The sequence below is a fragment of the Pithys albifrons genome, chromosome 12, assembly GCF_047495875.1.
Source record: "Pithys albifrons albifrons isolate INPA30051 chromosome 12, PitAlb_v1, whole genome shotgun sequence".
Lineage (NCBI taxonomy): Eukaryota > Metazoa > Chordata > Aves > Passeriformes > Thamnophilidae > Pithys > Pithys albifrons.
The window spans coordinates 9,142,823-9,168,784 of NC_092469.1; the positions used below are offsets into that span (position 1 = coordinate 9,142,823).

The window sequence follows — 25,962 nt, forward strand, 5'->3', positions numbered from 1 at the left end:
AACTGTCAAGTTTTAAGTTTAAGTTGTTCAAGGTGCCTTTTTAATTGTTTCAAACTCTTTAAATTGACTCTAACTGCAAAGCTCTTGCAACTTCAGTGACTCCTACTACAGGGTAGACTGGCTTTTAAAGGCAGCCTATTGATGTAATTTTGTCAGTTAAGACATTAAGAATTGTCTCCTGGATTTTTTTCCAGTAATTCTTCTGCCCATGCATTATTTTTAACTGCTGTATATTTTGTAGGTAAATGTGTATAAAATAAATTCTTTGTATAAACAGATGTTATCTTCTTTTGTACTGTGTAAATGCAGATCTCCAGTGAACACAGAAGAACTTAAAGAAAATTTATAGCTGAAGTCTGTAACTTTAACTGGACCAACATATCCTGTATTTGATGTGGTTCTTATAATCTTACCATAGTGACACCAGAGAGAAACCCCCTTCCAGGTTTCCTACAGGTCAATCCTGCCTCTGTAAGTGCTCTTAGAGGAAACTGTTTCATTTGACATTTATGCTGTTTGAGTCGCTGACCTGGGTAGACAGGCGGAGCGGACACGGTGTGCTCAGACAGGAGCGGGGTGCTGGGCGGGGCCGGCCGTGTGCGTGATGCACATCCCAGTGCTTGGTGGGGCGGGCCGTGGCTGTGCCGCACATCCCGGGGCGGGGCGGGCCGTGGCCGTGGCAGTGCTTCACATCCCGGGGCGGGGCGGGCCGTGGCCGTCTGTGCCGCACATCCCGGTGCTTGGCGGGACGGGCCGTGGCTGTGGCCGTGTGTGCCGCACATCCCGGTGCTTGGTGGGGCGGGCCGTGGCTGTGCCGCACACCCCGGGGCGGGGCGGGGGCAGCGCCTGCGCGGGGCCGCACACGTGGGCGCGCCGGCGCCGAACGCAGCCATGGGCAAGAGCCGGACGCGGCGGTTCCGCCGGGCCGGCTCCGCCAGGCCCACGGAGCCTCAGGACGGGCAGCGCGGCCCCGAGGAGGAGGAGCGTGCGGCGGAGCTGCTGGACAAGGTGCGGGCGAGGCGCGACCACCGCTCGGGAGCAGGGGGCTGTGCGGGGCTCGGGCTCGGCTCCCGCCGGCGGAAGGGGCCGGGCCCGGGGGAAAGGAACCGAGCGGAGCCGCCGCCCGTTCCCTCCGTTCCTGCCGCCGCCCGTCCCCCCGTCCCTCCCGGCGTGGCCTCGGCGTCACGGCCGTGGCTCGGCGGGGCGGGGCGGGGTGGCAGCTCCGGCACCGCCGCCCGGAGCAGGCGGGAGGCAGCGCCGCGTCCCAACAGGGGCCAGGAAGGTGTTTTTGCTCTGCTGGTGTTTGGTGTCCCCCTCGCTGCAGAGTTCTACAGGTGGCCGGAGCGACGAGTCCGAGCCAGACATAAGGGATAACTTGTAGAAAATGCTGAGAAGCCACTTGTGGGCCGCAGCATTGCAGATGAAAACTGATGTAAACCTCCTCCTGCACATGTGACTTTAGAATCAGGGGCAAAAATCTGTTTTCCCCTCAAGTGATTAAACCCCCTCTGTTCACTTTACCTATCTGAACTCACTGAACAAATCATTGCTTGATTCTTCTGAACTAACCTATTTAGCCTTAAAATAGAGAGAAAAAAATATATAAAGGCACAGCTGAGGATGAGCTGGGGGACTTCTATCCGTGTCAGTGAGGCAGGATCTGATGTACCACTCTACTGCTCTACTCTTCAGCAGATGTTTATGTTTTCTGTTAAGTTTTCTACGAATTCCATGACCTTCCAGGATATGCACTTCTGCTGTTTGATGATTTTTATGATTTGTAATTCTTACGTCTCACCTGAAACCCTGTTACAGAATAAGTCAGCGTCATCTTGTGGATATTTCTTAAGCAGATGGTTTTAATTTAAAGGCTATATTTTAAAAAATTTTTTATTCTTCAGTTTTTCTTTGTGGTGGCATTTGTTTTCCATCCTCCACCTTTGTCCTTTTTTCTTTTCAATACATGGTAACTGAAAGCAGATATGAGGTCTCACCATAGCCAGCTAGTGTGAAATCTGTGTCTGGACTATGGTTCTCTTGTTAAACACACAGAATAGTATTTATTTAGACATATAATTAACATACATAACCCAGGCAAAGATTTATAAACTTTAGTGGAAGGTGAAAGCTCTTGATTCCATTCAGGAGCAGTAAAACAGGAGCTACAGTGCTGGGCTTGCAAATTGAAAGGCAGATAAATCTTTTCACTCAGTGAAAACTTCCAGTTACTTTTTCCCTCTCCCAAAGCTGCCCCGTTTGTGTCTCCTCAGCTGCAGCATCCAAGTGCTGAAATGAGAGAGTATGCCTGTGCCAGCATTTCCAAGCTGTTGCAGCAGAAGCAGGTCATCCCAGCCTTTCTGCAGAGGGATGTTGTGCGGTGTTTAGGACCATTATTGATGGATCACAGTTTAGGTGTTCGGGAAACAGCTGCAGGTGCTCTCCGGTAAGCAGAGTTAGAATGGGAGGGAAAGCAGTGGGGTTTTGCTGTTGACAGCCATGAACTTGAATGCCAGCCTGTCTTGCTTTAACTCTGGCCTCAGTAAGTATGTCCACATCTGCCGAAGGCAGCAAGAGAGGGGCTTTTCTTGCTCCATGGGACTCTCATGTCAGGAGTAGGCTTTACGCTAGAAATACATGACTTTATGAAGAAATATAGAGAACTTAAATGCAGTTCATATGGCATTTTGCATCTTGATGTTTTAGTGCAGATAAGCCTTCTTGTTACACTTGACGAGTAAGTCAAAATATTTTTTTTCCTACCACCAAAGTTCTTTTTCGTTAGGAGGCAGAAGACTAAAGTTAAAGAAATAAATAAATATACGGTGGAGGAACTGGACATCACACACAGACCAATGTGATCGAGTGAATGCCGATTTATTATACACCACACACGGTTATAGGGTTAAAGCTACACATCATTGGCTAAGCTGAGCCTCACACCATCAAGCCACAAACTTTAATTAGTTATAATCCATATCTCCCAAGTCCAATGTTTATATTATCTCATCCTGGATGTTTTCAAGCACCTGCAGAATCCTGTGAGAAACTACTGTGCAAATTCCTGGTGAGTAACCTCCTCCCTACCACCTAGCAGCAGCTGTGCTCCTTGCTGCTTCTAGCTGGCTTCAGACTCACAGGATCCCACATAGATCTGCATTGCTCACTTTTCACTTTTCTGTAGCAACATAAATTTACTGATTAAGCAAGTTGATTTAAAAACAAAAAGTACCATATCCTTTAGACAAGTATATTAAATACATGGGTTTTTGAAATGTTCCTGGAAAATATTGTATCTGCTCCAAAGCATTAATTTTTTTGTTTCCCCAGAAATCTAAGTGCTTGTGGAGGATTTGAAGTCTGTGATGACATGGTGACAAGTGACATTATGACGCCACTTGTTGCACTTCTGAAAGAGGTAAGTTTTTCTAGCCATTGGATTATCCCATTTACAAAAATTGTTTAATTTTTTGTAGCTACTTTTAAGATAAGATATTTGAAAGATCTTTTAAAATAATTTTAAATACGTTCAATGGTACAAAAATTATCCCAGAGATTTTAAACCACTAGCTTCTGTCTCCTGACCTTGGGTCTGTGGTGAGATTTGCTCCCTGGAATGATTTTTCTGTGAAAGATCTGGAGGTCTTCAGTCTGGAGCATCAGTCAAGACCAGTTTATTCTGTCAGACAAAATCTAGGTCTAGCATTTGTTTTGCAACATTATTCTAATGACTTTTTTTTTTGGTGAGCAATTCTGTCTAAATGAAAGATTGGATTTACAGCTGGGTAGTTACTGTAGGATAACTTGTACTGAATGCCTATTCTTTGTTTGGTCCAGGTGTTGCAGTGCAGTTTGGAAATTGCATTGAATTTTGTCACCTGCTGTCTTTGTATGAGCAGCCTTGACCAATACCAGCATTTTCTCTGTGTGTCTTCCCCATTTTAAAATGAGTAATAGGATTATTGTAAAGCTTAGCAAGATACTTGCTGAATTAAACTTTGTGATTAGAAAGACCTGCTGACAATTGCACACAGACTATTAAAAACAGCAATGAGGGTTCTAAAATTGCTAAGTATTTTTTTTAATTAAAAAGTGCTTCTAAGGGCTACTGAATGCAAAACAAGTACTGTAAGAGTCTTTCTACAAGAGAAGAGTTACCAAAAATTCAATTCCATAGTAGCCCAATTTTCTTAGAGATTAGGAAACTAGTGAGTTTTTCTGGTAATAAACACTTTGTGAGAGAATCTCTTCACTCACCCTGCTGCTATTTTTTAAGTTTTGCTTTTCTTGTGGCTTAGTTGTTTCCCAACCCTGGTTCTCTTGTTTGGTTGTAGTGTAGTACTGGGCTAGATACAAACCAGGTCTCTCCAAAGAAGTGCAGAGAGATGAACAAACATTATATTGAAGACATAGCCAATGAAGCTATTAATTTGCTGTGGAATATATGGTAAGTGCTGTGTAAACACTGGCCTTTTAGAAGAGCTAAATTAAATTATTCCTGAAAAGCAGTGTGGTAATTCAGGCAGAAAAGAAATTACTGTTCTGGCATGGAAAGATGTATTCAGCTGCCAGTTCTGATTTCTGATTGTGTTGTTCCTATGTGTGCCTTCCTTTAATAATGGTGAGCCCTCATCTGACCTGCAATACAGGTTTATCTTCTGCCATAAATTACTTTTCTAAATGAAGGATTCTAAAAGTCCATTAAGTTGGTCATTAGTTTTAGGAGAGTGACAAATTTTTTCTCTTGGTGGTTCATCTTGAATTCTGATTCTGTTTTCTGGACATGTTCTATCATGGTCTGCTCTGCAGTCTGGGCTGTGGTGTCTCGAATGTGAGTTCCTGTATTATTATGCTGTAAGGGATGGAGAAAACTAAATTCTGATCAGTGAACTCCAGCGCTCTGGGAACATGAGGAGTTTTTCTACTACTTCCTCCCTCTGCAGGTCATTCCAAAAAGTAATATTAAATGTTTGGACCAACTATCCCTTAGTTACTGACACACTGATACAAATCTACTTAAATATGTGAGAAATAATGTGAATTGTTCAATTAATAGTTTACACCAGGTGAAGGAAGAGAAATGGCAACACTATTAACACAGAAATGACTATAAACATTGAATTGATATAAACCTGTCCTGAAAGCTTTTCTTGAATTTCATGTTATTTCTCTTCATGTTTTAACAGCTCCATATCATACACAGATGTTGCATACAGAATTTTGTTTAGTGCTGTACAGAGTTTCAGTGGAGCTGCCTCTGACCCTGACTGTGGTATAGATGCTGGCTTGAGGCCTTATTTCTAAATTGGGATTTTTTTTTAGAGATTGGAATCTAGAACAGTAGAGAAACTGCTTGCTCAGCACCTTGAACAGAATACATGACCCTTTGTAACTCTGGCTCAACAGTGTTCTGTGTTCATTTTTTTTTGCTTTTGTAGTCAGTGCTTCGGAACAGGAATTGCAATCATTAAGTGTGATATAAATCCCCTCTGTATTTTGAACTTTGTGGCAATGAATGTGAACTGCTGACTTCAGTGCTAAGTTTGGTACTTATAAAATTGGGGCTGACATTGGTGCTGAGGCATAACATTTCCAAAAGTAAATGTTTGGAGATCCTTGTAGCTTATTAGGTCCTATGCTTTTTTAGTTTGAATTAGTCTTGTATCAATATATTAGTTTAAAAAAGGGAATAGCTGTGAAAACTTGAAGAAACACAAATCCCATGGGTAGATAATTAAAGTAAATACATTTCTGAATGAGAGAGCAGTAGTTTTGTGGAGTGAGTAAATACTGATGTAAGAGGCAGCAGCCTGCTCTGGTCAGTGGGTTTGTGGGTGAAGTCCTCTATGGCTGCAGAAAGCCCTGGGGTGCCTTATAGCCTAGAGCTGCCTTCACTCTCTGGCTGGATCTGTCCACATCTGTCTTTAGACTCCCAATTAAACCCCCATTGTATGTGTGAGGAATTAGCTGGCAGAAGCCAGCTGTCCTCAAAAGTGTCCAGGATTTTGCAGTTTCTCTTTCAGCATCTTTATAGAGTCAATCATAACCTCAATAATAAAGGAGAGCTCTTTGACTAATGCATAATTCTTATGTAGTTTTTTAAACCATGAGTGATAGTATAGTTAAATAGTAATAGGGTACTTAAAATGTTGTTACAGTGGGGTTTTTTTCTGGAAAAAGTGTTTTAATTAATGTTTTTCATACATTAGCGAATGCAACAGTACTGCTGTGTACATATTCAATAAAGAAAGATGTCTGGAGGCTGTGTTACATTGCATGAAGAAATTTTCCACAAATGTGGATCTGGCTATTTCAGTAGGTAAGCAGTAAAAGGTAAAGATAAGGATTTAAAGAAAATTTTTTTTCTTTACTGTATAAATGTAACATTGATGATACACACATTGCATAATGCACCTGCCTTAGCATTGCTTAGCTTTGCACTGAATATAAGACTTTACCTTCATTTTTGAACAGCACATAATTCAGAAGTGTGTATCTGTTGTGCTTGTTTTTGGTCAGATGGAGAATGGCTTATTGGTGGTTACATGGAAGGAAAAACTGTGGAAAGAGGGCTCTAGAAGGAGGCTGTGTTTCTCATTTTGTTTTCAGGTTTTGGTAATGAAAAGTTTAATTTTTTGAGCAAAGGTCATAGTTCATATAAGAAAACCCTAAACAACTGCTGTCGCTTTCAGTGTGGTTTTATGAAAAGTATTGTCATTGTTAGTCTTATAATGGTTGTACAGGTGTGTGTGCTCGCAACATTTTTTATGTTGTCACTAGTCAGTATACAATGAAGAAATTGATTTTTCAGTTGCTGAAATTAATACAGCCAATTCTATGTCTGATGTGTTATTGTCCTCATCTGTTTTGTGTACAGGTTTGCTATGGAATGTCTTCTAATCTAGAACACAGCAGTGTCTTATCATTACAACACGATGCTGCGTGTTTTTGGTTTTTTCCTGTCAGTATCTCATTGATCCAGCTTTCAGGAAGATAATGCTTTTTCATTAGGAGAGTGAAAGCTACTATTGGGTTTGTTAATTATGTTTGTTCTTGTGTGCTGCAGCAAACTGCTTGCAGGCAGTGACAGAAGATAATCCAGATCTTCTTGCTTCATTTAATGCTTCTGCACAACAAGTATTGGAAACAGTGATGATGTGTCCAGAAAATACAATGAAGCATATCCTTCTGAGAACACTGATAGCAGGTACGGGGCTCCAGGGTGTTCATTGCTCTGTGATGGGGAGCACGGCACATAAAAGAAGGTGGGAAGGACAGAATGCTTAGTCTTCTCAGCTAAAGTCTGGACATCTGACTGTCAAAGCCTGTACAGATTGGTTCATGAGATTATATCTGCCTGGTGGAACTGCAAATAGGTATTCATAACTAGTTTTAAAACTGTCTTAAATGCTTAATTCTGAGTTCAGTCCCTGCTCAGTGCGATAAACCATTGTAACTGCTCATTTGGTTTTCCAACAGTGAAATGAGTCAATAAGTTGTACAGGAGTTGTTTTCTTCTTAATAGGTGTACATTTTTAACTCAGATTCTCTACCTTGCATTCTTCTTGCAACCTCAAGTGCTTAATTATGGTGATGTTTGATACTGGAGTGTAATAAATTAGTTTTGAGAATCCTTAGAAAATGGTTTTCTCATGTGAATTTGTTGTCTTAGGTACAAAGTGACACCAAGATCAGTCCACGAAAATATTCTGTAAATACTTACATGCTTAAATTTACTTGAGCTTAGGATGTGGCCATAACATAGTTATTACAGATGAGTATATGAAATGCTAAACAGAAAAAAATACAAATCTGTAGAGCAAAGACTTCCACATTTATACTGAATGTTATCACTGCGTATTTTAAGTAGTGGAGGCTGTGTCCTTACCAAATATATGGCTATTACAGAGAACTGCGTGCTTTAATAATTTTTTGTATTTCTGCTATTTCCTATTTAGGCACTATCTGGAACATCAAGGATACTATTCCACCAGGCAGCCTGGGAAGCATGGTTAATGCAATCCTGAAGGTTTTTTCAGAATCATTAGCAATAGACGCTGGTGAAACAATTATTCATATGAATGAAGCTGAAAAAAACAGGTTAAAACTTGCTGCAGAAACAGAGGAAAACATGAGTGATGTGGTGGACACCTGTGTTTTGAGTGAAGATGATAACATGGAAGAAATACCAAAAGAAAAACTCAGGAGAGAAAATGATGTTTCAGATTTACTTCCAGTAAGTGTGTCTGGCTGTCGGACTTGGTGCGTTTTGGCTGAGCATTGGACTAGTCTTGACTCAGCACTGGCCAGAGTAAATGGCCTCTGAGTGTTGCTAATGCTGGTTCCCAAATAGCTGGGCTATTTTAGCTAAAACCTCCAAGGTGAGCATGGAAGATTTCAGCACGACTTGTTCCAGTGTGACTAAGTAGCACAGCACATCAGGAAAACACATTTCCATGGTTTTCCTCTGGTGGAAGGTATAGGCTTACCTGACACTTCTACCTGCAGCTGCTGCAGAAGTTTCAAGTTCTGCAAATGGGAAGTGAGATTTGTGATGGTTGTAACTGCTCAGTCATGAGTGGAGTTGGCTCAGAGATTAACAAACGTATTCACTGTGGTGTGTGTGAAAAGGATAACAGGAATACATGTTTCTGTTAGGGCTTTAGTTAACATTAGGTTTCTCTTACAGCTTTAGTGCAAGTGGCATTTCTTGAAGACAAAATTTGCTCTGGAACATGCGAGAGAAAGGCAATAGATAACACCTCTTGGTTTTGTGGTTTTTTTTCAAGTTTCGGTGTAGAATGAGAAGAGGAAATGACCGTATTTTTAGCTGACAGCTTGGGTACTTTAAGTTGCACTTATATGTTGTTTTACAAAATCAAATTTGGTTCATGTTTTTCCTTTCTAGTCTGATAAGTGGGAGCTGAAAGAAGTGACAGCTTTACTGACAGCTCAGCAGACTGCTCTGGAAATCATTGTTAATATGTGCTGCAGTGAAGGTTCGTAGAAGTCTCTTTCATTGCAAGTGTTGTGGTGTGTTTTGTTTCTGAATAGATCACATTTAGTTTGCTGTTTGGCCATCTTGGCTTTTAAGGGTGAACACACATAGGCATATTGTCCCAGATATCCTCATCTGGGGGACAGATTAGATTGTAATTTCTATTACTAATTTAAGTGGGTTTTTCATTTAAGTGATTTAGGATGTTTAAGTATTTTTTTTGCACTATACTACTGTGCGCCAACGTTTAATAACAAACAAAAAAACCCTTGTGCCAAAGATGTATTTCCTGAAGTATTACAGCAAAATCTTCAGTTAGTGTGCTCTGAGTGTTCTTCTGACACAGTATGTGTGTCAATCTTATTGCATGATGGGGACATCAATTTTTTTAAAGCAGATCTTGTAACTTTGATTTAGTTTTGATACTACAACTGTTGCAAAATCAGGAGTAGACACAGCTTTTGCATGCAACTCTGGCAACTATGTAGATCTAGGCTTTCAGAGTTCTGCCTTTATGAGCTTTTATGGGGAGAAAAAAGGCTGTTATTTGGAGGGGAGTCGGAAACAGATAATTCTGCATCTTTTATGAACTCTGATACTCAGTTGTGATAGCTTTTTCCTAATCTTCATGAAAACAAGTGAGAGATTATAAAATTTTATTTAAAAACACTAACAACCAAACAAAACTAATCCCCTAAACCCTCCAAACCCTGAAAACTTTGGTTGCTGTTAGTTTTAGCCTGATGCAGAAATAATTGTCTGGGAGATAACTGAGTAAAACTTTCAGGTTCTAATAAAGTCCACAGTAATACCTAGTTATTCCCAATGGTGATTTTTTTTTCTCTTACAGCACAAGGAAATTCTGTACCTAGTGTATGAAGCTACTTTCATAACTACATTTTTCATCTAATGAGCTGTAATTCATAAGCTTTCTCCTTTAATTGGAAAATCTCTTGTGGATAAGCTGCATATTCTGCCATTCAATTCAGTGTAATGTGAGGTTGATTGTGTTGGATTTCACTGCAGTACTTTACCCATTCATGGGTAGACAGAAACATAGGCTGTAGAAATTAAGAGGAATCCAGAAGCAGCTGTTCATTTAATTTTCAAGTTATTTGAGGACTAAAATAGCTTTAGCCATTATGCTGAGTTCATACTAACACTTGGTTTGGTACAGAACTGAGGGAAATAACCAGGCTGGCAGGAGATGTGTTTTCCTGAACACTGGCCGATGTTTGGGAGAAGCAGAGGGATCCCCCCTTGATGGGGATGTGGGCAGGAAGCCAGGAGACTCCAGCATTGCTGTCCAGTCTGTAGCTCAAAGGTTAAGATGGGATTGTCATTGGAAATGCTTCTGTGTGTCCCAGAACATTACAAAAAAACTGATCACAATCATGGGCCAGTGTTCTAGATCCAAGTTCCTGCTCTGCCTTGGTCACTTCCTGCCTTTGTTATTTCTGACTTGCATTGTCAGCTTGTATCGTTATCATTTAGTTTTCAAAGGAGATTTTTGTTTGCTTTGTAAAGATGCACGTGGAATTTTTCTGCAAAAGTCAAGAGACTTAAGGGGATGCCTGCTTTGTATTCATGTCTCTTGCTGCCGGGGTCTGGTAAAGCATAAAAGACAACCCTTTTCTCATGCAAAGGCTGTTAACACCAGCATATTATGGCTGCAGAATTGGTTGGAGATTACCACAAGGAATAGAATATGCCTGTATACTCAAGTTGCTGCAGCTTGATGAGTTACTTTCCATTAGATAAACAATAGTCATGATCTTCAAATAAATTCTTTAACTGCTACACAGTACAGGTGAAATGCATTAATTTAGACTTTTCTTGCTGTATGTTAAGTGACTTTATCTGTTACCACAGAAGTGCATGGCTGTTAGACTACAGTACCTACATCTCAGGAGAATCTGTGTTGTCAGACAAAATAACTTGGGGGTGAATATGATATTTTTTCGTCAGAGTAGTTAAATGTCCTGACCTATGTATGCAGGCAGAGCTTTCATCTTTTAGAGAGGAGGATCAGTCTAACCTGTAGACTTAGGACTTGGGTAAACACCAGTTAAAATGTAACCAGGTTTAAAGCAACTTTAGATAAATCCGTGTGAACTCTGTAGACGTAGCTATATCGGTTTAAATATATAAATGATGAACTGAGCTTCTGCTTGTCAGGCCAAGTCTGCCTTTAGTTGTGGACAGATTATTCACTTTACAGTAGGCTGTTGGTAATGCAACCTCAACTCCTCTTGCCATGTGTGATTGCACTTACAGATCTGCTAGTAGAATAAGTCATGTAAGTATAAACTTAGTTCAGGTTTAAGACTATAATCCTTGCTTCATTGACTTAAAATATGATTCCTGAAATGACTATGAGAGATTATTCGGCTTGCTTTGGCTTGTTTTGCTGTGATCACTTCATTTTGAGTGGCCTTGCTGTAGAGACAGTAACATCTTAATCCAGACCAGTTACTGCCCATGCAGAGGACATCTGTCTGTGGCTTCAGTATTGCCAGAAAAACAGTTGCCTTAACTTGTTTATTAACTGCAGTCAGTTTAAGTTAAACCAGTGTATTTGCATGCGTGAATCTACCTAAAAAATTGAAATGGTCCAGTGCAAGTTAAAATCTCAGTAAATCTTTGAGATGTTTTTTCTATACATTTTTTGATATTTTTCAGTAACACATTGTTAGTATCAGAGACTAAACTACCAGTGTATGAAAAACATCTCTTGTAAGAATATTTGTTGCCTGAGTGAATGTAAAATATTTTTTTAATAAAATATTTGGAACTGCAGATTAATAGTGCTTGGTTTGTGAGGAGCTCACAGAGCCCCAGAGCTTAAAGATTCCTAAACGAAGAGATGGAGCCAAGTACAATCGAGAAGTGGATACCTATTGCATGAGGGCTGTTATATTTGCAAGTCTGTCTTCTGTTCTCAGATCCCTCCGATGACGAGTGGGAAGAACTGTCCAGCAGTGATGAAAGTGACTTGTTCATGGAAAACTCCTACAACGAGGGGAGTGGGCTGCTAATGACACCCCTATGCCTCTCTGATGAGGTTCACTCAGCATTTCTGAACAATCTCATTCCAAAGAAGGTGTTGTCTTCTTTTATATTTCCCACACATGGTACAGTCTTTCCCTGGTTCCTGTTCTTTATCCCAGGTTAAGCAAGGAAATTATCCCAATCTACCTGAAGGAAAGAAATATTTTTTTAAAAATGAGTTTAGCTTCACTTCATTTGGCCTAGAGGTGAATCACTGTATGATTTGTCTTGACCTAAATAATTGCTTCATGTAAGTTGGAATAGAAGAGTCATCTGTTTTAGAAAGCTAGTTGGGTTTCTTTTAATATGTTTTGGGGGTTTTTTTCCAAAATACAAAGACTGTTGTTCCCTGATTTGGACATGAAAAACCTTACCTGCAAAAAGAAAGAAAACTTTGGTGAAGCGTGACAGCCAGATTTCCATATTATTAATTGAGGTGGAAGTAATGTATGTGAATGGCAGCAGTAGCACTGAAAAAGTAACAAGTCTCCTGTTTTATACAAAGTGTCTGAAGTACAGTATTTGACACTGACAGGAATTTGGATGTTTTTGTTTCAGAGTTGTTTAGCTCATTTTTATTTGGGGTTTTAAAGTTGGAATTTGTTTTTTAAATCAGTTACTGTGCTGGTTCAGCAGCATTGTAGAATCCCAGCCTAAGACATCAAGGTGTGAGATGAAAACTTTGAAGCCTTTTTGTGCTTAATAGCAGGAGTTTTATGTCAAAGCCTTCTACACTTGCAGCCATCTGAAAATTCTGCAGCAGCATCAGTAAGAAGAAAGAGCCAAATAAGAAAGAATAGCAGAGATTTAGAGAATCTCTTGTTGTTCAGTACAGTTGGATATTTAAAATATGCTTTGCTAAATCCAGTGAAATGCTTGTATTTTCAGCAGGTGAGACACTTGCTGCCTGCAAAGCTTTGAAATACATAGTTTGAAGTATCTGTTTGATATCAAGATGAAATTTCCGTCTTTTCTCCAAACACACTATAACAAAAACACTAAAGCAACAAAAAAAAGGCTTTATTGCTAAACCTTTCTTTTTCCCCTCCTCAGATTCTTGAAAAAACTGCTTATCCAAACAGTGTTGCTGTAGACATCTGTATGCACAATCCATCTTGGAAACCATTAATGAAAAAGTAGGAATTTCATTGCCTCTCTTACTATTTTTCATTTATAATAAGTTGGTTTAGAACTCTTAGACAGATTGTCTGTCTTTGGATAACTTTTAAGATCTGGATGCTGGCAGATCTGATACATGACTGGGTAAAGAGATATAAATGTTTTTGTAAACTGCACACAAGATCACAGCCTTAATTCAAGATTGTTATTTGTATTTCAACATGTTTTCTAAGAGATCTGCTAAGTGCATTTTTTCATCTGTTTCTTTCAGACTGAATGCAGTGCAGTGTAGAGCTTTAACATGTCTTCATAGCATTTTGTTAGTGTCAGATGTTGATTGTCTTGGAGGAGCTTCAGCACTTCAGTCCCTTGCACAGCATCTCTCACAGCTGGTCTTTTCTAAAACAGGTAAGATGTTTAGTAAAGGGGACTGGCTGATGCCCTTTGCTAATCAAATAGATTTACGGTAGCCGTGTATGTTGTTAAAATTCTAATGCTGTTTTATTACCAATTGTATCCCTTTGGCCTTTCAAAGTAAGGATATTGAATGTTGGAAATGTGCTGGCAAAACAGTATATCCTGGTAAGATGCTCATAATGCAGGAATCTGCTTTACATCTGGGTCCACACAGAAAGTCTGTTAGTTAGTGGGTGAATCCTGCCTTGCTGTGAGACCAGAACAGTTTGCTTGATCATATTTGTGATAATAGTTTTTCATCAATCAGATGAGCTATGAAGATGTGACGTTTTCTTTTTAAATGTGCTAACTAGGTAGCCTAAAGAGATGTGAAAAGGAGTATGTCTAGCACAGTCTTTCACATAATTTTTTTTCTAGCAATCTTAGGAAATTATGGCAAAGACAATTGTTGCAAAAAAAATGTACATGCTTGTTAGGGTAGGAAGGAGAGCAGCCACCTTGTCTGTGGGACATGCTTTATGCTTAAGATGGCATAGCTTTATTGAAAAGATATTTGTGGTAAGAAAATGTGCAAAGTTTTTATGATTAAATTTTAAAGCTGCTCCACTTCTGGTTCTGGTTTGATTTCAATGGAGAAGTTAATAAATGCTATATAAAATATATAATTAGACATTGGAATGGTTTGCCCAGGGAGGCGGTGGGGTCACTATCCCTGGATGTGTTTAAAGAAAGTCTGGATGGTCTGACAAGGTGGTGTTCGGTCAAAGGCTGGACTTCTTGATCTCAGAGGTCTTTCCCAACCTCACCGATTCTGTGGTATATCCTGGTAAACACTAGAATGTATCCACTATAATTCCTCCAAGGTTTCCCCGTACATCTGCTAGTATCCGTATTATTGGTGGCTGTGCATTAGTTGGCATTTCCAGCTACTTCCTGTAATCCTATACATGAGATGAGCAGCATTTCAATAATCCTGTTGAACCATTTATGCTGTCATCTCTCTGTTAGTGACACAAGAGAAGCTGAATTGAGATTAAAAAAAAAAAAGGCAAGAAACCCCACCCTGGTTCCAAAGTGATGATGTGGGTCCCTGATGATCCGGGTCCCTGATAGGCTCTGCTTCATTCAGACTATTCTGATAATCTGTTTTTGTTTAAGGTGAGTGGTGATAGCTTTTCCAAAAATAAGAGATATTCTTAGAGGCTGGAAAAGCCTGCCAACTCTCAACATTGTCAGAAAATGTTTTCCTTCAGACAGCTCTGTTGAAGTTGAGCATATGTGTGGCTTTGTCATTTCTTGTCTCTTAGAAGATGGAGAAGCTCAGTTTCCTTCCTTTCTTTGAGTGTCTCCATTTGTAGCCACAGATGCAGGGTTTGTAGTTCTTTGCTGTGATGCACAGAATAACACTGCATTAATGCTTGAAAATATATCTGCCTGCAAAAACCACTTTTTTCTCAATGTCTTTAAAAGCATGTGATACATCCATGAAAACATTATACTGAGAGTGTAGTTCTTGAAAAACTAAAATGAAGAAATGAAAATGCATATGCAGACATAGGCAAGGAAGCTCATATAAAATACTTGTCCCATGCTTGAAGAGACAGCTTCCAGGATTTGGGGGTCTACGTGTTAAGCTTTGCAATAGAAGGCTTTCAAATGAAGCTGGAGAAGTTGCAAGCTGAGGACAGATGGTGCTAATAAAATTAATTTAATGGCCTGGGCCCATTTTTTAATGGTTAAATGCTGTGTAATGGATACTGCCAGATAGAGTTGATAAAATACCAACATGTGGTTAGAAGGAATCCTGTGGTTTACAGGGTGAAAAAGAGGCATAAAGATCTAGTTGCTTACATGAGAAAGGGGGAGATATGCATGAATCAAAAAGTTCTGCATTTGGAGTGGTCCAGAAAATAAGAACACATTAGAGGAAAACAAAAAGCCTCAAGAAGTGCAGAACTTGCATTGAAGGTGATGGCCTGGTATTGGATGAGTTTGTAGTTAAACAAGAATAATGCAGTGTTTGAGTCATACATTCCTGAAATGTTATTAAACCACCGGAAAACATGCTCTTTATATGAATTGGAAAGAGTCCAGTGTTCTGGGTGTCTAAAAAGCTTGCTCAAGAAGGCAGAAGAAAGGAGGTAAAGTACACAGTCAGCTTCTGTAGCTTTCTCAGTTCCTGTATTATGGCCTCCATGTGATGCCAGTTTTCCAGCTGCTGTTCTGGTGACAGTGGTTTGTACCATACCTTGGGTCACACAAGTGTTGCAACCAGGGATGTGCCTGAAAATGAGGACCAGCTGTGGTTAACCTCCAGATACAGTTAATACTGAATTCAAACAAATCACTATGGTTACAGCCTACAGAGACTAGTCTCTGAAAATCTGGCTTTTCCTGTTGCAGTAGTACCTGGGGAAACAATTAAGGGATTAAGGAATTTGTGTGTCTTTGCTTCCCATGTCCCTCATCTTACTGTTTAACTTTTGGCTCTGGGTTTATTTCTTTGACAGAATTCCCTAAAGACACAGAATTCCTGGAAGCCATAACCAGTGCTTTGAGGGCTCTCCTACAAACAATGGCATCAAAGAACATCTCCCAGGTAAAAGCTTTCAAACTCAAATGCTCTGGTAGGTTCAAATTCATGTGAGATTGGGCTGGAAAGTTTTTGAAACAAAATTATTTAAATGAAGTGCAGAATTTCAGGAGGTGCAAACAATGAGAGAACAGATTTAATAGCATTAACTCTTTGTGTTTGTTGTAGACCTTACAACAATACTTTTTCATCTGTCTCTTCCATAACATGTAAACAGATGAAAGGTATTTCAAAACCAGAATTACAGTAAGCTATGGGTAGTATCTTTGGAGATGGATATAATGACAGATATTCAGTAAATTAGCACCTAGAAATGTGGATTCTTTATTTCTTGATTTCACCCAGTTGAAGCTGGTTGTCTTTCTAGAATCTTGGTTGGACATGAGCTAGTGAGCTAAATACAAAAATGAAACATAATAAGTTTGTTATACAAGACATAATACTAGATGGTCTTATGGTCCTTTCTGGCTTTAAACTGAAAAATGAGCTTCTCTGTTGTATGTTATAATGAGGTGGAAGCAGCTATTGAACAGGGTAAATTTGTGAAAATATGTTTGGGCTTAGAACTTTTCCTTCACCTTCATGACAGCCTTGGTTATGTTCTAGAAGAAATACCTTAAGTTGAAAGAGAGAATTTGACTGTTTTCTTGGTAATTACATTTTCAGAATTCATGTAGTTTTTGTAATGCAGGGCTCTTTATTTCTGTGTTACACATTTCCCCGTGTTCTGTAAAAGCAAAGTATCTAAATGTCACATTTGAAAAATCCATGAAAATGTAAATGTCTCTGTCTTCCTTCTTTCCCTCCTTTCCCCTTGCTGTACAGTGTATGACTCCTGAGCAGCTGTTGGCTTTATGTGAAGCTGGTATTCACAGCAGCAATGCCAGCGTTAGAGTGAACGTAGTCAGCATCCTTGGAATTTCTGGCAGTGTCCTGGCAAAAGGACAAGATACAGCTGAAACACTAAAGGTGAAAAAGCAAACTTCTGCATTGCAGGCGTAAAAGAGATTTGATATTTCTTTCAATTTTCTTTAGCATTGTTGGAAAAATCAATTTTTCTCTCTTGTTTCAGATGATTGGAAAATTTCTTCTTGAAGTTGCTGTGAAGGAATCTTCTCTTGTAGTAGCCGGGGAAGCCTTGGATGCACTTTTTGATGTATTTGCAGATGGTGAAGAAGCAGAAAAGGCAGCGATAGAGATCAAGTTGCTTCCAACACTGAAGGAATTTCAGCCAGTGTTCAGAATGAGGGTAGGCATCAAGTGCAGCCAGCTCAGGGTCTTGACACACAATGTGGGTTAAAGCTTTGAGATTTGGGCTCCTAAAAGAGATAATTAAGTAGTACTGTATAACTTCATAAGATGGCAAAATAAAAAAGACTGTGTGACTTTCTGATACTCCACTTGGAAAGCAAATACACTTACCTTAAAGTTCATGGAACTGTCAAGGTGACAGTGCAGCACCTGCGTTGCAACATCTGCATTACACCATCAGTAGTATTGATGTCCAAATCACTGCAACAGTTCTGAAACACTTGTAAGAAAAAAATCCTGCAGGTGTCTCTGGAGAAGTGCAGCTAAATTGGTGGGAAAGAAGTCCCTTCTGAAGCTACATTGATGTCTTTTGGTTTTGACTTCTACCTGCTGGTGGATGTTTTTATTCTGCTGTTGGTTAATTAAAACAGATCATGTATTCTGTATTTTCAAGAATAACAAGGCCAGCATTATTACATATGAGTGCAATTCACGTGTAATTTATAATTACATCTGAAATGTGATTTTAGTTATATCCTTGTTTAAAATAGAGAATGACCTTTCACATATTGTTTCTTTGGTCAGACGAAGCCTGAGGAGTGACTTTCATCACCTAAAAGCTACACACAAAATATCTACCTGATGGTGTTTCAGCTGTTTGGTTAGATGTGCAAGGTTTTCCATATAAAAAGCTGCAGAAAAGAAGTGTATGTTTCAGATTTTTGAGTGAAACAGCATACCAATGTTCTAGTTTTAGGCAGCAATGTATTGTAGTACATTGGCTACCTCTGCATGTGCACAAATGAGCACCTTGGAGTTCTCAAAAGCCGTGGGAGGCATTTCTTGTTAGAAGACCTATATATAGAACTAGAGTAAACTTGAGGTGATCTAACAGGAGAAACCTCTGCATTAGTAAAACATGTATTTTTTTGGTTTTACAGATGCGAAAAGAAGGCAAAGGACAATACAGTGCAGATCAACTGTGTGTTCTTGACAATGTGAAGATGAATTTGAGAAGATTCATTGCATATCAGGAGACACTAGGGAAAACTCCAGCTTGAAACATCCAAGAACTTTTAAGGTTTCCCTTACTGAGTAATGTCAACAAATATAACCATTTTGAACTTCTAAAATGTACTGAGCAGAGCAGTTTTGCTTTGATGTTAATACCACATTTTGTAACGTTCAGTATTTTTATACACTTGGGTTGATGCAATATGAAAGTTACACCAGCACAAAAAAAGTAGCATACTCTGAGATTGTTGCTCTTGCAAAGAAGGTGCTCTTGCAGCCCTGAGGTCTGTCCATAGCACCGCTGTTATTGTTTAGAAATCTTCATGTACCCTGGCAGAAAACTATAATTACATGGAAAAGTAATTTAGAGAATAATCTTGGTTATGTGCCAGATCAAGAAAAGAATTTAAAAAGCTCAAGGTATATTTCAGGGAATCGAGCAGCGGCAGAATGTTTCTATTTGCTGTTTGCTCTTACCTATTCCTAGAATTGCACAGGCACTTATTGCGGACTTCCCAAGAGAAGTTTGTGACAAGTGTTTAGATTCCTGTCAGCACTTGGTTCTGTTATTTCATGAGGTTTATTGAGGGGAAAACTGTTTCAAATTCATTTATGATAAGTTCAGTATGATAGCTGCTTGCTGTGGAAGTCAGTGTCAGCAGATCCTACACTTAGATGCAGCTCCCTGTTTTTACTTTATTTTGATTGATATTTCTGAAAATCAAGTGTCCTAATTTTCATTCTTCCTTGTAATTCTACATCAGGATAAATTTGAAATCAAGGAAGTAGTAAGCCCAATAAAAAGTATTTTTTATATTGAGGTATTACCTAAAGTATATTTATAATTGCTTAAAATACCTTTTACAAATATTTGTGATAGAGATTTTTAAGCTCCAAAATAGAGAAACTTGTCACTGGTTCATGAAGATTGTATGTGAACTTCCATATGTCAAAAGCTTTGGTTTTACTTCTGTGAATGAGATCCTCTCATACACATTTTTCAAGAAAAAAACCACAACCAAACACAAAAGCATTTTGTTATGCTGGGTTTTGAAATGGGAAGTTTTTTCCCCTTTTTATGTGCTGTCTTAGCACAGGCATGGAATTTTTGGCAAAAATTTGCCCATGGTGTTAAGCATGGAACTTACAAAGACCAGACTTGCTCAGTTTGTCGGATTTCAGTCTCTTAAGATTGGAAAGCAGACTTGGAAACTGACTGGATAACTTGCAAATGATTGACTTTATGAAATCCTGACATACGGTATTTTGTCAAATGCAAGAGAAAGTGAGAGATGAGTTTAAGCAGCTCTACTGTCTGGAAGTCCTGTTATTGCTATTGCTTTGCAGGAGTCAGATGAAATGTGTGATTTGATGCCTGCTAATCAAATGAGTGAGAGTGTGGGACTGGGAGGGCTCGAGGGTCACTGAGCATGGCCTGGAGAAATCCAGGAGAGCTCATCAGGAGTGTGGTTGAAAGGTTATCCATGGATTTGGCAGGGCAGGCAGTGAAGAGAGCTGGAGTGTAACAGCTGAGGAAAGGTGGATTATGGTGTAAGACTGCACAGTGTGTGGATTTTAATCCTAGTGTTCACTACACTTGCTGTGCACTGAGGATAGTATAGTATTAGCCTGATGAAAGGTGTTAATATTGGTTTACCACTTAAAAGACTTTTATGTGGGGAGTTCTGCTCAATTTCTGGGTGCTACATTGAACTGAAGGATGATCTAGGTTGGAAGGGATCTCTGGAGGTCTTTTAGTGTCAAAGCAGGACTGACTCTGGAGTCAGATATGTTGTGTTAGGCCATGAACATCTTTCGGGATAGAAATTCTACAACTCTGGACAGACTTTTCCAGGGCTTGACTGCCCTCATGGGAAACTTTTTTTTTCCTTTTCCTCCTTGCAGGACTTCCCCCTGCTGCAAAATGCACCTCTTGTCCTTTGCACACCACCAAGAAGTCTGGCTCCATCTCATAAGCCCCACTTTGCAGCTAAAAACAACAATTATATTCTCCTTTTCTCCAGGCTGAATAAACCCAGCTCCCTCAGCTCTCCTTGTACTCTGTCTAGAGCTCTCATCCTCTAACCATCTTAATGGCCTTTTGCTTGACGTACCCTACTGTGCCTTGTACTGAGGGGCCTAAAACTGAACACACTACTATAGGGGGAGCCCCCTACACCGAGCTGGGTGTGGACTGGCGGTCAGAAGAGCTCCGGCACAACAGACATCAGAAGGCTTGATCAGAAGGCTCACAACTTAGGGAGTTTATTCAGATAGTTTAACAGACTGTTCTCATAGCTCATAGTAGAAGAAGTTAGTTCCTATTACATCAGTAGATCTACATCTGACTCACTCTCACATCCTAGTAGATCTCTCTCTCACGCAGTAATGTCCACACCTTTTAAGCACTCTCATATCCAACATGCCAACACATAATTGGTTAACCAATTCACCTTGCATACACCACAGCCTCTCACTGGTCACAAGCCACCACACATACTCCAGGTAGCTCTGTTCTCTGTAAGGTAGAACTCCAAAACAGCTTTCCTTAAGGGATGCACTTACACTCACCCCCACACACTACCTCAGATGTGATCTCTCCTAAGGGCTGAATAGAGGGAAAAAACTGATTTTCTTGACCTGCTGGCCATGCTTCTGCCAATGAAGCCTGTTATTTCTTAGCTGGCATCACTCCAAGGGTGCACTGTTGAATTCTCTTACTGTCCTCCAGGATCCTTTGGCCCTTCTCTGCAAAGCTCCTGTTTTGTCATTCAGTCAAGAGCCTGCTCTGTTTCAAGGGAAAACTCTGTCCCAAGTGTAGGACTTGGCATTTTACATCAATTGCAGCAATCAGAATCTGGTTCTTAGGGATTGTCAGAAAAATAAAGTAGGTTATTTTCTGTTTAGGGGTTTTCTTTTAGGTTAATAATGACAAGAAACATTTCATCTTCAAATAGAAATCTGAAAGTTGCAGATAAATATACAGGAGATAGGGCATCCACTAGAAAACATAGTTTTCTTAATACAATCTATCAGACTCTGGTTTTTTCCTTCAGGTGAAAAAACAAGCTGACATTTAGATCTTACACTATTCTGGCAGTAGGAATGCATAGATTATTTTTTGCTATGCACTGATCAGTTGAATGTCTTAAGTAATATTGTACCATAATAAGTGCATAGTATGAACCATATTGCTTGCAGAAGTATATGATTTTTAGTGCTTAAAATACTTGCTTCTTTCTTCTGGTACATGTGCTTGTTCTAGCTAATGGGAATGCATTTTGGTTTCTTGCAAGTTTGTACTAACAAACAAACCCTAGAACAATCCCTTCATGTGTTTCATCTGAGGAGACAGAGCATTTCAGTGAACCTCTTTGGCTAAGAGCATGAAACACTGACAGGCTGGTGGCCCTGTCTCCAGCTCACCAGGTATGTTTGGGTGATAAAGAGGTGAGCTGCAGCTCTTGGGAGGTGCTTTTATACTCCATTGCTTGTATTAATGATATTCCATGTGATATCCTAATATCCCATGTTGTAAGAACTTTGCCAAAGTCTATTGCCCTTACCAGTGGCCCATGGCAAAATGGAGTGCTCATCTTCCTTTGGGGTTTCTAAAATACCATATCTAATAATATTTAGCCAAGTAAATATTTTGATGTCCATACTTTATTTCTCTGAATGGTAAAAATCCTTCTCTATCATCTGCCCAGCTGTCAGTTCAGTTTAACTTACCCCTAATGGCCAATGAAGGGCTTGTGACTGAGTGAGAAGCAAAAAATTTGTATGTTAATTTAGAGAACACATTGTGCTTGTAAGGGAAAAGATGGAAATAATAGAAAAGCATGGACAACTTCTGAAGACTTGCATCTATGGAAGACAAGCAAGTTATTAGGGATTTAAAGAAGTGTCAGACCAGGGCCTAAAGTCAGATGAGATATATGGGTACAGAAGAGCTAGGCTGTAAGATTAGGGCTATGAAAATTGTTCTGACACAGTTAAGGAAAATTAAGGCAGCAACAGAAATGATGATTTGCAAATTAAGTGTTCAGGGCACGCTTTTGGCACTGTTTGGCTTCAGATGAAGGCAAGATCCTTGACAGCCTACAAAGGGAAAGAGATCTTGAAGATACTTTGAGGATGGCAGAAATTGGACTGATCTGCAGTGTGTGGCATAAGTAAATAGATGCTAAATAGATGTAAGTGATCTTCATCAGTTCATCTAATCACACAGATAAGACTGTTATCAAAATAGGTATCTGAATTTGTTTGCTTATTCTGGTCCCTAAGGCATCATCTGTCTGTACTTCAGTTATAAACTGCAATCCTTGGAAAGCATGGATTGCTGCTTTGTCTCCCTATGACACTGAGCACATCATCTGGTTCTTGAGATGTCATACCAAAATAGGTGCTGAATTTACACTGGCCTGTATCAAGTACAGGGTGTGAAGGGGCTGTGGGCCCCCTGCCCTGTTCAGAGCCAGTGGCACCGCTGCCTTTTGCTGCTGCTTTGGTCTCTGCAGCTTGCAAAATTTTGAATCCCCAACTATATAGAGAAGGAGTTATTGCTGTGTGGTTGTATTTTTGCTTTCTACAAAAAGAAACAAATGGCAAGATTGAAACGAATATTTGTTGTGAAGTAATTTTATACATCATGCCTTGACATTCAGAAGATGGCTGTAAGCACAGCAGAGTCAATAACTGAACTGTTGGGGGGTTATGGTGTGCCTTGAAGGTGGGGTTTTATGCACGGTATGGGGTTATTTTAGATTGCCACCCTAGGGAAACAAGAATAACTTTAACCAGTACTACTTGACTTGGTTTTAGGTTTGTATTTTGAGAGAAAAATATAAAAACATGAGGAACAGTAAAATTACAAGACAAGAAATGTGTTGGAAAACAATTTAAAATTTATTTGTAGTTTAAATATTATAAATTAAATTCATATCTTGTGGAATATTAACATTAAAAACCAACCAAAAATGCCCATAAACTCAAGTTCTGTTTCCTTGGTAGGTGATTTTCAGTAGAAGCATTCCTGGAGGATTGGATAGAAACATCTAGCTTTACATTTACTGTTGCAAATTCCAATTCAGGCAGTGGTAATTGAAAATAATGTAATTTTTTCTTTCTAGCACAGGTGACTTGAGCAAACAATCTAAATATAGTTTGCGCTGGACATGCTGTTAAGATACATAACATTAAGATAATTGGCAAAAACTGAGAAGTCTGATAGTCACAGCAGATTAAGGAAGTTTTTCCACCAGGGCTGACAATAGTGGTGAGCCTTTCTGTTTGAAGAAGTGTTTACTTTAGTACTGTCGGTTTTTTGGTCTAATTTCCAAATAAATTCAAACTGTTTATTTTTGTACTTTCTGGGAAAAATAGGAGGTATTTAAGTCAATTCATGTTAATTTCATTTGGTTTCTGTATTATTTTGTAAGTTTCTTGTTTCTGTGAGAAGCATTTTGTCAGACATACAGATATAATTCAGTGACCCCATAAAACCTTGTCTGAGACTTGCACACAGAAGGATATGGGAAGATGCCCTCTTTTTTTTTGAATCTGGGTTTCAGGAACTTGCATTACTGTTACATTATGGGATTAAATCAAACTGCCTGGGAACTGAACTCAGATCCCACTGTAACAATCTGTACACTGTTGGAATGCTTGTGGCTGCTGCAGCCCTGGGGTTGTGAGGCACTCACTTAAATCACTGTAGTATGCTTCAAGATGCACTGGGATTTCAGTAAGCCTTCTCCTGGTTTTGTGTTTCTGTTTTATGATAAAAGTCCCATCAAGGATTATTTTCTTCCTCCTCTGACACGTGAATTTTTTAAAAAACTTTTAAGGAACATTGGCCTTTTTACTCCTCCCCTTCCCTTCAAATGGAAAGTCAAAAGCACTTCCAGAATTTAATGGGAGAATGGCTGTTTCAGCAAGTAAAGGCATAATGTTTCTAAATAACCTTTTCTGGAAAGTTCTCCTTTTAGTGAGTAAAAGAGTTAAATTCAGAGTGTTGATTAAACAAAACACTTTGACCATATTTAAATGTGGGTTTTGTTTGTTTTTTATGCCCCCTGTCTGTACTTCCTAATCTAAAGCATTTGTGGTACTACATCACCAGTGTCGTGTCCTACTGTATTTGCTTCAGACTAGGGTTGCTACGAAGGAATCCTGTAAACTACCAAACCTCAGTTCTATAATAAAACTTGTTTGCATTTATATGCTGTGGGTGTAGACCAAATCATGGGGGGTTGCAGAATAAACTTTTAATAAAGAAAACAAAACAAACCAGTTTTTTCTTCTGTTACTGTTATCTCCTTAAGGATGACATAAAATCTTTTTTTACTATGCTTTGCTGTGTTTCATTTTAACAAAAATTATTAATTTGAAACCCTTTTATTTGCATCTTTGATACACAGGAAACAGCAGGCTCGATGTTTCTCATCACCTTTTCCTGCTATGTTTATAATTTGCAGAATAACTGAAGAATGTGGGCTTTGGAAGAGGGTTATTGGTAGTGGGTTTTCCCCATTTCCAAGATGGGGTGAAGTCCCACCAGTTTCCACTTGGCTTTTGGTGGTAGTTTTAGATACAAATCCTAATTTTCAAAGCAATTAAGTTTGTCAACCCCCAAATTTCATCTACAGCTTTTTCCTGTGCTTGGTTTTCTCTTGAGCAATGCAGATCAGACCCACTCTGACAGAACAGAGGGCTGAGGTCACAATGTTCTGCTGCGGAATGGTGGGGAGAAGCCAAAACTTCAGGCTTTGGTTGTCACCAGGAAGTGGTGCTAAGCCTTTGCAAACTGTTCACTTCATGGAACGCTTGGAATTGGAATGCAACTTTTAGTTCCAAAACCTCCACCTCCAGCTTCCTAAACAGAAATCCTCTCCCATGCAATTCTGAAACTGGGGGAAGAAGCACCAGGCCCTCCATGCAGCGTGCTGGAAACTTTGTAGTTGATATTAACGATGTTTCAAGGCTGTAGTATGAGAACACTAAAAATAAAACTCAAATTTGACAACAACTACTCAATGTTGCTGTTTGGGGCGTCGTGTATGTGATGTGTTTTTCCATCTGCAGCCAGGGCTGGTACCTGGGCTGCCCTTCCCTCTGCTGTGGAGTTGAATGAAAGGCAGGAAAAGCCAGAAGTCTCTGTAACCATCCCCCGAAGAGTTGTAAAGGAGAGCAGCGGGCGCTGTCGGGGTGACGTCGGTGCGGGTCCGCCTCTACCTGTGCCCGGCAGGGCCGGTGAGAGGGCTCTGCCCCCCGAGCGCGGCCGTTGCCCCGCGGGGCCGCCGCGCACCGGCCGTGCCGAGCGAGGAGACGCCCGGCGCGGGGCTGCACTGGGCCGGGCTGGGCTCCGCCGGGCTCGGCTCCGCTCCGCTCCGGGGGTGCCGGGAGCGGCCGGGGCTCCGCCGCCCCCGAGCTGCGCGCGGCCCCGCGTGCCGTGCCGGCGGCCGTGCCGGCCGGGCCCCGCCTCGCCGCGCTCGCCAGGAGGGGCGGGGGCTGTGGAGCG

The 25,962-nt window shown here is 40.1% G+C and overlaps 1 protein-coding gene across 3 annotated transcripts; it reads left to right on the forward strand.

Annotated features, from left to right (window-relative positions):
- Positions 1–323: 323 nt before the first annotated feature.
- On the forward strand, positions 324–24,793 carry HEATR3 (HEAT repeat containing 3). 3 transcript variants are annotated; one of them, XM_071567602.1, is made up of 15 exons: positions 324–471; positions 2,271–2,443; positions 3,328–3,415; positions 4,332–4,444; positions 6,207–6,316; positions 7,064–7,204; positions 7,956–8,233; positions 8,906–8,996; positions 11,941–12,098; positions 13,100–13,182; positions 13,437–13,573; positions 16,093–16,181; positions 17,001–17,144; positions 17,248–17,424; positions 18,368–24,793. In XM_071567602.1, exons 2-15 carry the CDS (start codon positions 2,292–2,294, stop codon positions 18,485–18,487), a joined length of 1,881 nt encoding a protein of 626 aa, XP_071423703.1. In that variant the 5' UTR covers positions 324–471; positions 2,271–2,291; the 3' UTR covers positions 18,488–24,793. The 3 variants fall into 3 exon arrangements, with proteins under 3 accessions (XP_071423703.1, XP_071423702.1, XP_071423704.1); XM_071567601.1 differs by lacking the exon at positions 324–471 and adding an exon at positions 868–1,008; XM_071567603.1 differs by lacking the exons at positions 324–471; positions 2,271–2,443 and adding an exon at positions 925–1,008.
- The last annotated feature ends 1,169 nt before the right edge of the window (positions 24,794–25,962 follow it).